Below are 12443 nucleotides of genomic sequence, written 5' to 3'. Positions count from 1 at the left end.
AATTACACTCACAATATTCTGCAACCATCACCATTATCCATTTCCAGAACTTTTTTCTCATCCCATCTGAAACTCCGTACCCACTAAACAATAACTTCCCATTTCTCCCCCACCCTCCACCCCCTGGCAACCTCTGTTCTACTTTCTGCCCATGAATTTGCCTCTTCTGTGTACCTCATTTAAATGGAATCATACAAATACTTGTCCTTATGTGTCTGCCTTATTTTACCTAGTATAATGTTTTCAAGGTTCATCCATATTGTAGCATGTATCACAATTTCATTCCTTTTTAAGGCGGAATAATATTCCACTGTGTGTATATACCATATTTTGTTTATGCATTCATCTCTTGATGGACCTCTGGCTATTGTGAATAATTCTGCCATGAACATGGGTGTACAAGTTACCTGTTTGAGTCCCTGCTTTCTTTTGTGTCTATAGCTAGAATTGGAATTTCTGGATCTTATAGTACAGGGAAGGTTTTTGCGCAGAGGAGAGACACAGAACTATGCTTTAAAAAGATGAACTAGTGCTCGGCGCCCGGCGACGGAGGCCCAGGGAGGCGGGCCGGGTCCCAGCGGCGTGGCCCCGCGAGCCTCAGCGGGTCTGGGGGCGGCGGTGCTCCCCGTCTGAGGGGCTCCAGCCCGACAGCAGTGGTGGCGCCCACGGCCCCTGAGCAAACGGAGGACCAGGCCGGGAGGCGGCAGCGCGGCCGAGCCCGGAGTAAGGCAAAAGAATGAAAGAAGTAGATAATCTCAAAAGTATAAAAGAAGAATGGGTTTGTGAAACAGGATCTGACAACCAACCTCTTAGTGATGATCGTCAAAGAAATTGTGAATATTTTGTTGACAGCCTTTTTGAGGAAGCTGAGAAGGTTGGTGCCAAATGCATGTCTCCCACTGAACAGAAGAAACAGGTCAATGTAAGTATAAAATTACGGAAAAATGGATTCACAGTCAATGATGATTTCAGAAGTTACTCTGATGGTGCAAGTCAGCAGTTTCTGAACTCCATCAAAAAAGGGGAATTACCTTTGGAATTACAGGGAATTTTTGATAAAGAGGAGGTGGATGTTAAAGTTGAAGACAAAAAAAATGAAGTATGTATGTCAACGAAGCCTGTGTTCCAGCCCTTCTCAGGACAGGGTCACAGACTGGGAAGTGCCACACCAAAAATTGTTTCTAAGGCAAAGAGTATTGAAGTTGGGAATAAAAATAATTTGTCAGTTGTTCAACTAAACAATCTGGAACCCACCACTAATGTACAGATCTGGTTAGCCGCTGGAAAAAGGATTGTCCAGAAATTTAACATTTCTCATAGAGAGAGACACAGCGAGAGAGGGAACACAAGCAGGGGGAGTGGAGGAGGGAGAAGCAGGCTTCCCGCTGAGCAGGGAGCTCAATGTGGGGCTCGATCCCAGGACCCTGGGACCATGACCTGAGCCGAAGGCAGACGCTTAAGGACTGAGCCACCCAGGCGCCCCAAGAAGCATATATTTAAATGGTGCCTTAGAATGACCCAAATTCCTTTTAAATGGGAGGAAGTCAAACTAAACAGGTGGGAAATGGAAGAGGGGATTTGTTATTCCAATCTAAGGTTGTTTCTTTTTAGGGAAATAAAATATTTTAATCTCAAAAAAAAAAAAAAAATGAACCAGGTGGGCCTGAGTTGGAGGGATAGATTCAGCCAGGATAGAATAAGGGAGGTACAGGTGGGAAAGAGAAAGGGGAGATTGAGTCAGGAGCTGTTGCAGTGCTCCAGACATTGTCAAGGGAAGGAGGATAATAGAGTAATACCTCCTCAGTATCAGGTTGAGGATTAATATTCCCGAGGGTGATTCACAGGAGAGAGTCTTCGCTGGAAGGAGAGGCTTTGATCAGCTGTTACTCTTCTTGGGCTGAAGAGAAAGAAGGTACCATGGACTTCCTTGCTTCTTTCTCTTGACTTTCTTGTTCTTACTCCTGATATAATCCCCTTTTTCTTGGGCCATTACTGACTGCAGATCTCACCCTAAAGAATGGTAGAATAAGGGATGACTTGGGTGGTGCAGGTTAATATTCATTCACCAGTCTCCCTCTGCATACCAAATACATATAAGATCTGAGTACAAGTTAGTATAATTGATGTGCAAGTATGTGCAAGTATAATTTCCAGATAACTTCATCACCACTCTGGCTGATTAAATTGCCATCCTTAATTAAGCCCCTCCTATTGAAATTATGGAACTGCTCAACCATAGACTTTCACTCTTCTCAGAACCCAGAAACTGCTAGAAGGGAGAGATGTTACTGTTCTCGCTGTATTGAGTTAGCTATTAATGGCCAGCTGTGATTCCTAATTTGCCACATGACCTTGCCCTGTCATCTATCCCAGTGCCTCCCATACCACCTTTCCATAAACACTTGTTATTACTGCTTTTGGATGAATGCAAGAATGGACGAACGGGCAGCATCATAACTTTGGACCTCAGCTGCGTCATCTATACAACAGTCCTAGGGAGCAACTATGAGAATGAATCGAACATGCCATGGGTTTTAGAAAGCACTCTGTGGCTCAGTGATAATCATTAATAATGATTTCACACCGTCAGCAGGTCCCTCTGGTCTACAGAGGAGCCTAGTTATTAGCACCTACCCTGGTCATCACCACTTCCTGAGGGAGGCAAGGCATAGCAAATGTATTAGTCTAACAAACATTGTTCTGAGATGGACAAATGAGAGCCAAGAGGTGACTGAAATGAACTGGCTGCTTCCTGGGAGATGGTTGGCAGCCGAGGGGCTGATGATAAGGCAGGCAAGCTTTCAGTGACTTGTAGGATGGCAGAAGTAACAGTCCCAGAAAAGCTTCCCCAGGGAATCCAGGTATCATCAGACACATTTTCCACCGTAAGTCATTTCTTCAAGCATGTTTATCTTGGGTGGGGCAAAAAGAAATAACAAATGGAAATGTTTAAAACATTCCTGTCCCTTTCTTCTCTCAGAAGGGAGAATGGAATGAGGGCACAAGCTCCTCATTTTATAAATCTTTCGATGCAGTAGTCAGGTTTTCTCCAAGTATGTTCAAGGAACTGATGGGACTTCTTCCTTCTTTTCCAACTTGGGTCATGTTGAAACAAATATAAATTACGTTTTAGGGAAGATTTAGGAGCTGTGCTGATAACGTCTGTGAGAGGTACGGGAAGGTGAGTTAAGAACACAGCAAAGTACCACCTGTGGGTGGTTCTGATTGGTTTAATCAGTAATAACCCCCAGCATCTTCTGCCTTAGGCCCAGCAGGTAACCCAGGTACTCCCGCACATGGGTAGGTATGTCCTGCTTGGAGGAGACCACCATATCAAAATCCAGGCTTGACTGGAAAGATAGGTTTATGAGATGCATTTTGTAAAACTCTTCATATAAAGTTTGCCCTTTTTACTTTTTTAAAAAAATTTTGATTTACAAAAAGCCTTCTCTTTGGATAGAATTCCTTTAACAAGCTAAACTTGTATCTCACCCCCCCCCCCCAATGTGGTTTGAAAGTATGATTGAATTGGATAAAAATGTGGGTTTTCTAACAATTTTTCAGTGAAAATTATGAACCTGGTCTGGAAAGACTGTTTCAAATACTCTGTTTTCTTGCCAGAGACGTAGAGCTCCCCCAGACCACACACTATTTTAAAACTACAAAGTCCCAAAAAACTCTCTGAAGGAATGGCTTTGTGAAGGAATGGCTTTGTTCTTCAATGCTGATTCTACTTCAATATTATTCAACAGTAACATTCTAATTTGTAATAAAATAATAATAACCCAAGCTGTAGATGTTCATTAAAGAACACCTTTTCTGTTTCAATACTATTTCTTTGTCCATCTGCCTGTTGTTTTGGTGTTTCTGTGCAATAGCTCTGGATTTATCGATGTTCAAGTGTGCGTTCTGGATTTCTTCTCTTAGATTGGTCGCTTGGTCATTGGGCAGAATGGAATCCTCTCTACCCCTGCTGTATCCTGCATCATTAGAAAGATCAAAGCCATTGGTGGGATCATTTTGACAGCCAGCCACAACCCAGGAGGACCCAATGGAGATTTTGGAATCAAATTTAATATTTCCAATGGAGGTGAGTTTGCTGTCATTTTGAGGATAGTCAATTTCTGTTCATTAGGATAAACTAATCACCGAGGCCTTGGAGGGCCAGGGTTCTGGTTCTGATCCTTAGCAAGGGAATTATTTGTTTCCTTTTGGTGACAGTGGAATGCTTCTCATTCTGCTGAACCTGCATATGAGAAGCCATGCACGAAGGATCCTTAACATATTTTCTTCTAGAAAATTTTGATACTTTGCTTCCTAAATGATGGAGTGGCACATGTGCTCGTGAAGAGGAATGGATGAGTTCTGTGTTCTTTGTATTTTCATGTCAGTCCCACGAAATGACCCACGGTTCGCTGTTTGATTTCCAGGTCCTGCTCCAGAAGCAATAACTGATAAAATCTTCCAAATCAGCAAGACAATTGAAGAATACGCAATTTGCCCTGACCTGAAAGTAGACCTTGGAGTTCTGGGAAAGCAGCAGTTTGACCTGGAAAACAAGTTCAAACCATTCACTGGCACGTTGACTCTCCTCCCCCACTGCCCACTCTAGTTGCAACTTGAACAGTTTGCCTTTCAAGGTTTTAATACAATGGGTCTTCAGTTTTGGAAAGTTGTGGTCAATAAGCTTTGCATGCCTTAATTAGCAGGTCTGGAGTTGGGTCTGGGAGTCCAGAGACCTGGGCTCTCAGGGCCCTGCCAGGAGTCAGCCCTGTGACTTTGGGTAAATCATTTCCAACTTTCTAGGCCTTGGCTTCCATACTTATTAAATGAATAGCCTTGACTAGAAGACCTGTAAGATTACATTCATAGCTAAATTTTATTGAGCTTTTATTGTACGCCCAACTCTTAACATGCATTATCCCACTTTATTCTTACAGAGCCCTGTGAGGGCAGCACATCTGTATTCAGTTTTTCCAGATGAGGAAACAAAGGTTGAGAGAGCTTACATGACAAGCTCAAGATCGCATAGTCAGTGAGTGGGAAACCAGATTCAGACCCAGGTGTGAATGATTTCAAAGCCTGGGCTTTGATTCTTTATTTTTCCTGCCCTAATATTCAGTACAATCAAAGTCAGCCATTTTGGGGGCTAAACTGAAACTCCCTGCATAGGCAGCTGTGGTAGACATTTTGTGGTTGAATGCCAAGGTATTATCAGTAATTGATGGAGGAAATGTTTCTAACTTCGTTCATATTAACACAACAATGATGAGATGGTTAGTAAGGCAATTTGTGTTTTGACCGTTCTAATGGGTACTCTTTCCTCTGGATTGCAATTTGATGGAACGCATTTTTTGTTTGAACCTACCCATCGAGAGCTGGCAGTTGCATCCTAACAAAGATAAACTGGCGCCTTGGTACATCTTGAAGACAAATTTTAGGGTTTAGGAAACACCAGTAGAGAGTTTCTTAAACTCTTAACGTTTTGAAAATGTTCTGACCCCTGCACGTCCAACAAGAACAATACTAAGTTCTTATATTTGTTTTATTCCTTCAGTGGTGCATGCGAAAAGTGGTTTATAAAAAATTCCCCCCCCCCTGCTTTTTACCATTAAGTCCCGTGGCAGTGGGCATAGAAAAAGGAAAGAAAAGTGGCATTCCATTTTCTGTTGCTTGTGACACCAAAATATGTTTCTTATGGTGATAGGCAAGGAGTGAGCGTGGCAGCGAGGCAGAATTTACAGTCAGGCAAGTCTGTGTCAAAAACCCCACGTGTGCCCAGCCCGGCTGTGTGGGCAAGTGACTTCACCTTGAAGAATCTAAGCTTTCTTGTCAATGAAATAGGACTCATAACATTTACCTATCAGGAATATTGTTAGAATTGAGTAAGAGATCATGTAACAGCCCAGGCATATTGGAGCTGCTCGATAATTATCCCTTTAAAGTAGCTATTGTGGGTTTACAGCAATATAATCATTTTAGAAGATAATATTTCTTAAAAAAAATTTTTTTGAGGGGGGTGGGAGGGGCAGAAGGAGAGAGAGAGAGAGAATCCTAAGCAGGCTCCACACCCAGCACAGAGCCCGACATGGGGCTCGATCTCACGATCCTTGACATCATGACCTGAGCCAAAATCAAGAGTCGGATGCTTAACTGACTGAGCCACCCAGGCGCCCCAAGGATAATATTTCTTAATGTGTTTAGTGCACCCATCTTTTAATGTTGCTTGTTCTCACAGTGGAAATTGTGGATTCAGTGGAAGCTTATGCTACAATGCTGAGGAACATCTTTGATTTCAATGCACTGAAAGAACTGCTTTCTGGTCCAAACCGACTAAAGATCCGTATAGATGCCATGCATGGAGGTATGGAGCCATTTTTCTTCCCTTCCTTTCTCTCAGAGATATGAAGCTGCTCTGTATCTTGTGTATCATGATGCTTTAATAAGCCTTTTCTCAAGACTCTCTGCTTCACCGTTTTTAAATAGTGATCTTGCAACCGTATCAGAGCACTATTCACATAGATAAAAACCTAATTGAGTACAACAAAAATGGTAGAGACATGCCTCATGGTAAGGTAGTGAGAAGGTCAGAGTTTTCACACTAAGCATCAGGTTTTGAGTACATGCAGCTGTTTTTGTGGATGCTTCCTCCCCCTCAGGAGATACCTTACATTCTTCCTAAACGCCCCTATCTATTCCAAGGGGGTGAGTGTTATTTGCTGGATGAGGTAAACATGCTCCTGAGTCCCATACCCCACTCAGCTGCCCCCACACGTGCCTTTTCTTAGAGCAGAGCTTACAAGAGCAAGCTGAGGATTAAATTCAGGAACAACAGTTGGGTATCTCTCCCTCTTCTTCCTCTGTGGGTGTGTGGCCAGGTCAGCAGAGACAGCAGCCGTCCTTGTGGACTAGAACCATGAGTCTTTCTCACTGGAGGAATATGGGAATTCCCAAGCACTGAGGTTGTTTATTTGTTTTGTAATAAATTTAGAATTTTAGAATATTTGAGCAGGAGGGATTCTCCCTGGTTTTGGAATCCAGCTGCCTGCCTGGTTGGGATTGAACCCTTTCGATAGTGCCATTAGGGCCTCCTGTTACACTGCAAAACCACAGTTAGAAAACCTTCTTCTGGTGGGCTGAAATCTTCTATCCCTGAACCTCACCTTTGAGTCCTAAGTTGCTTCTGGAGTCTCACACAATGAGTCTACTTCCTTACTTAGATAATAGCTATTTTGTCATTTCAAACCATTCAACAGGCACGTATTGAGTACCTAGTACATGTGTGCATGGGGGGTAGGCAGGGACTTAGTTAGGGACTTGTGATGCTTGGGGAGATGGGATGGGTGGAAAACTACAACAAAATGAGGGTTAGATAGAATTTCAAGTTTTCTCTTTGGGGTGTGGAAGAAGGCATAGCTTGACTAGCAGTATCAAAAAAGGTTTCCTGGAAGAACTTGGCAACCAACTCAGCTTTTATGAAAGAAAGATCTAGGACGGTCATTTCCAGCTGAGGCAATGGCTGGAGCAAAGCCATGAAGGCTTAAGAGATGTTATGTTAGGGAAATGAGGAGAATGGCTTAAGAATGGGCTTTAAATGTTAACTAACTAGATTTTAAGTAAAAACTAGAAATACAAAATAAAAAGAATGGGTTTGTGATGAGGTGTGGGGTAGGGGAAGCTGGTCATGAAGTAGACTTCGTTCTCCAGGCCTTTCGGGGGTTCCTCTAATGCCTCAGTTTCTGTATCCGTCACAGCCCTGGGTGCCTTGACCTTATTGTGTGGTGTGTCCATAGCCTCCTTAACATGTGACCCCTAATTGGAGAAGCATCTTCTACCCTGTTCCGACCTCTGTGGCCTACATTGGTGTCTGTACCTTCCTTGATGAAAACACATTCTCAGCATTTTAGAGATGAATGTTCTTGGAAGTTGTACAAAATGTCACCATAAAAGTATGTGACTGGTTTTTCCTCTTGTTGGTAGTTCTTTTTGTTTGTTTGTATTTTTAGCCGGATATGGGCTCTGAATCCCAGTTCCCACTCCCACTCCTACTAGATATGTAAATTTGGACAAATGGCTTCATCTCAGACCAGTTTTCTTATCTATAAAGTAGAAGTGGTAATCATCATGCAAATATTTATAACATATGTGCCAGGTACTGTCCTCAGGGCTTCCTCTCTATTGTTGAATCCTCACACCAGCCCTATTAGGTAGCTACTATTATTATCCTCATTTTGCGGATAGGGTAGCTGGAGGCACAGAGAGATTAAATAATTTTCCAGAGTTGTACAGCCCATGATTAACCGAGCTGGGATTTGAACCCAGACACTCTGATTCCAGAGTCCAAGCTCTTTAAGCACTAAGCTCTTACCACATTGTGAGCTCTTTTTGGTTTTGAAGGAGTGAGAAAATGGTTGCAAAGCACCTGGCAAGGTGTGTAGTAGGGCCTTCATAGAAGCTAACTCCCCTCCCTTCCCCCATTCTCCTTCATCAACTAGCCCCACCTTTTCCAACCGAACCCCTCATTATTCCTTTTGGCAAAACCTTCCGTCCCAGTCAGACTTACCTCTCCGCTGGCCCCTGAATATAGGCTTCCCGTTCTCACTGTCATTCATGCCATTCTCCTTAGAATGCCTCTTCCTCCTGCCCCGTTCCTGACAAGCTTTCATAAGTCATAGTTTCCGACTCTCATTTCACATTTTATGTAGTCGTGGGACCGTACGTGAAGAAGATCCTCTGCGAAGAACTGGGTGCCCCTGCAAACTCAGCAGTTAACTGTGTTCCTCTGGAGGACTTCGGAGGCCACCACCCTGACCCCAACCTCACCTACGCCGCTGACCTGGTGGAGACCATGAAAACAGGAGAGCACGACTTCGGGGCTGCCTTTGATGGAGACGGGGTGGGTACAAGTGCGTTTAAGTGAACTCTGATGCAGGCCAGGCATGGTCCTACAAAGCGGGGAGAAGCAGGCTGCTTCTGTCAGGCCCCGTGGGCTTCGTGAGTGAGTGACCGTCGAGGAGTCCTCAGTGCACATGGGGTCAGGGCTAAATCATTAGAAGACCCTCTTGAACAGAAATGAGTCCATGAAATGTCACCCATGTGTTTAGTTTTAGACATTCGTGTTTTCTAAGAGTGGCAGGGTGATCAGGGCTCCGTTATGATATAATGACTAGTGCTTTGTGAGCTGGTCAGGTTCTAGAAATCCATCCTAGGTTTATTCAACCCCTGGAAAAGGTTTTGGCCTTACAATATACCTGTTTGTTAATTCACATTAGCTGAAAGATAAAACTATAATGAGAGAATTAACCTTTTATTCCTTCTCTATAATTAGTATCTTTAATAAGCAGTCTGTTTTATTTATATTGGTGACTGTACAACAGACAAGGAAGAGATGTATTTTAGTTAGGTTTGTATCCTTGGTACTACACATGTTTTCCTTAGCCAAAAATATATTTTTATTGCTCTTGTTATTTAAATTCAGCCAGAATCCATTATTTCCTAAAAAAATGAATTTACCCATATCAAAATTTTGGAAAATTAAAAGGGTCCCTAAAGACATTATTTTGCAATGCTCCTTTGTGAAGCAGTGCATGATGGGAGTTTTCCCTCCGTCCTCTGAGTTACTAGAGCACTTCCTTATGCCAGGCACCAAGGAAGCAGTGAGGGTGGCCGCGTTGTTTTGCTGGGTCCTGCATCAAATGGAGGGGCCGTGATTTAGGAGCCCTTTCTTGAAGAAATCTGCTTTCCTCGAAAGATGCCTGGTAGACCCACCAAACTATGTGAACAGCCAACATTTCCTTTCTTATTTCGATCTCTTCTCTCCTTTGGGAGAGAGGTGATTGATTCCAGCGTTTGGAAAAGGTCTGGGAGGTTAGAGTCAGCTGGCCTCTGGAGGGAGAACAGAGTTTTTGGTTCAGAAGGAGTTTGTGCTTGCACTCTAATTGAGAACAGTTTTAGTTTGTTGGCACGGGGGTGCGGTCGGTGTAGCGGTGTCCTGTGCGGATCCATTAGAAACGAAGTCCAGTGTTTAGAACCCAGTATGGATACAGGTATCAGTTTTATAATTTAAAATTTAATTTAAAATTTATAATTTAAAATTTTATCCCCCCATGTAAGATCGTTTTTTGGGTTTTTTGGTTTTTTTTTCAGCAGTTTGATTAAAAGCTCTTCCTTTGAATCCCCCCTTCTCTCAAAGGATCGAAACATGATTCTGGGCAAGCATGGGTTCTTTGTGAACCCTTCAGACTCCGTGGCTGTCATTGCTGCCAACATCTTCAGCATTCCGTATTTCCAGCAAACCGGGGTCCGAGGCTTTGCCCGCAGCATGCCCACGAGTGGGGCCCTGGACCGGTACGTCTCCATTCCCTTGGCCCTCACCAGGCTCTTCTCCCCTTGCAGCTAGGACATCTGAGGCGTAATATGTGCTTTTTATTTTATTAAGCATTTTTTATTGAAGTACAATTAATATACAGTGTTTTATTAGTTTCAGGCACACAACATTGATTCGGCAATTCTGTGTATTACTCAGTGCTCACCACAATAAGTGGAGTCCCCATCCGTCACCATACAGTGTTATTGCAATATTACCGAATGTGGTCCCTACACTGTGCTTTTCATCTCTGAGACGTGTGCCTCTTAATCCCCATCACCTGTTTCACCATCCCCTCATCCACCTCCCCTCTGGCAACCACCAGCTTGTTCTCTGTATGTAAGGGTAGGTTTGTTGGTTTTTTTGTTTTTTCTGTTCCACATATAAGTGTTTATTTTATGAAGGAATGAGTGGGTTTTTTCTGGATTAGATGTTCCCTCTCTGTGCTTCCTTACAACCCTGTGCTTCTTCCATTCCAGCACTTACCACATTGTTCTGATAGCTTGTTTGCTTACCTGTCTGCCCTGCTAGACTATAAACTTCTACAGAGAAAAGACTGTCTTATTCACTAAAGTATATACCATGGTAGGCCTGGCACATAGTAGGACACACACACATACACACACACACCCCTTTAAAAAAGGAATGACTGAATGTTACTGAAGAAATGAATGGATGGCAGCCCCACAGTACTGACGACATCACTCTGGAGAACCATCCCTGTCCTTTAGCAGGTGTGCACAGAGTTTGAGTGAAAGAGCAGTTTGAAGGAAGATCAGTATGTCAAAGAACGTCCCAGTCCATCCCTCGCTGGGTGCCCATCCATACACAAACACAGTAAATGTTCATTTATCCAAAATCCAAATAAACAGAAAGCTCAAATAGTTAAGGAAAATTATATTCAGTTTTTATGAGAAAGGACCCAGTGACAATAAACACTTGGTATCTCAGATTTGCTTATTTGTTTATTTATTTATTATATATCCCCTCATTTACAAAGGCTTTAAGGTGGCTTGTGTGACCACATCTGAAACAGTTAAAAAATATAAGTAATACATAGTAAATGAGGACTAGGGAGAATGTTAATTAGAACATATTAGGTGCCCAGTAAATGTTTGCTGAATGAATGGATAAGGAATGAGTGAATAAATAAAAGGTCAAGGTCAGAGAAGAAAGCAGAATGGATATATCTAGGTTCTCTAGTAATAACTGATGTTGATTGAACATTGCCTTGTGCTAGACATGAAGTACTCTATGTTTTAAATCATTTAATTCTCAAACCAACCTCATGAGGTCAGTGCTATCTGTAACCCCACTTTACAGGTGGGAAAACAAAAGGACAAAGAAGTAATGTGTTTCCCCAAGGTCACCCAGCTAGTAAATGGCTGAATCAGAATTTGAACCCAGAACCATTGCTCCTAATTGGGCCCAACTGGGCCATGTAGTAGTTTCCTACCGTGGGGGAGAGAAGGGGGAGAGGTATGTGTTAACTCAATTAGTGCTAACTTCCCTTCAGCTAAGAAGAAGTTAATATTCATAGAATATTATGAAGATAATATTCATAGAATGGTTTATAGTCTTAATTGATCCTCACAGCAATCCTTATCCTAAAGAAGAGGAACCCAAAGGTCAGAGAGGTTAGCCATCTTATTGAGGACCTCACAACTAAATCAGAGCTAGAATTAGAACCTGATGCTTCTGCCGCCACGCCCTGCAGCTGAAACCCTGTGAGCTGGTTTCGGCCAGGCTGTTGTAATTAGACCTAGCAGGTCCTGAAATAACTTCCATGTCATCCAAGAGCAGTTTAATTCTAGTTTTTGGAAAAATTGATAATCCACATATAGAATCACAATAGAAATAACTCATTACCCAGGTAAAAGTTTATTGTACTTTCAGCTTTCAAGCTTATAGATTTAATTTTCTTCAGATGTTAGAATCTAAATGTGACATTGCTTTGCAGTAAGGCGAGCATTCTGGAAGGCAGAACTTACTAAAACAGTGAGTGAAATGTAGATTAGTCTTCCTTTTCAGAGGGAAAGTGATCTTAAAAAAAAAAGTCATTTAAAGGTTCTAGTCT

At 42.6% G+C, this 12443-nt stretch overlaps 1 protein-coding gene across 2 annotated transcripts in view; it reads left to right on the top strand.

Moving 5' to 3' along the window:
- PGM1 (phosphoglucomutase 1) overlaps positions 1-12443 on the top strand; it is a 61924-nt gene that overhangs the window by 29797 nt on the left and 19684 nt on the right. For both annotated transcript variants that reach the window (XM_032427304.1, XM_032427312.1), the window contains exons 2-6: positions 3928-4090; positions 4431-4577; positions 6239-6364; positions 8706-8896; positions 10193-10347. In XM_032427304.1, the coding sequence (XP_032283195.1) occupies positions 3928-4090; positions 4431-4577; positions 6239-6364; positions 8706-8896; positions 10193-10347 (782 nt within the window). The remainder of the gene's footprint in view (positions 1-3927; positions 4091-4430; positions 4578-6238; positions 6365-8705; positions 8897-10192; positions 10348-12443) is intronic.

This window comes from Phoca vitulina, unplaced genomic scaffold (assembly GCF_004348235.1).
Source record: "Phoca vitulina isolate PV1807 unplaced genomic scaffold, GSC_HSeal_1.0 scaffold2, whole genome shotgun sequence".
In the NCBI taxonomy this organism is placed as follows: Eukaryota; Metazoa; Chordata; class Mammalia; order Carnivora; family Phocidae; genus Phoca; species Phoca vitulina.
Note: the sequence above shows the minus strand (reverse complement) of the source record. Positions and strands in the feature narration are given on the sequence as shown.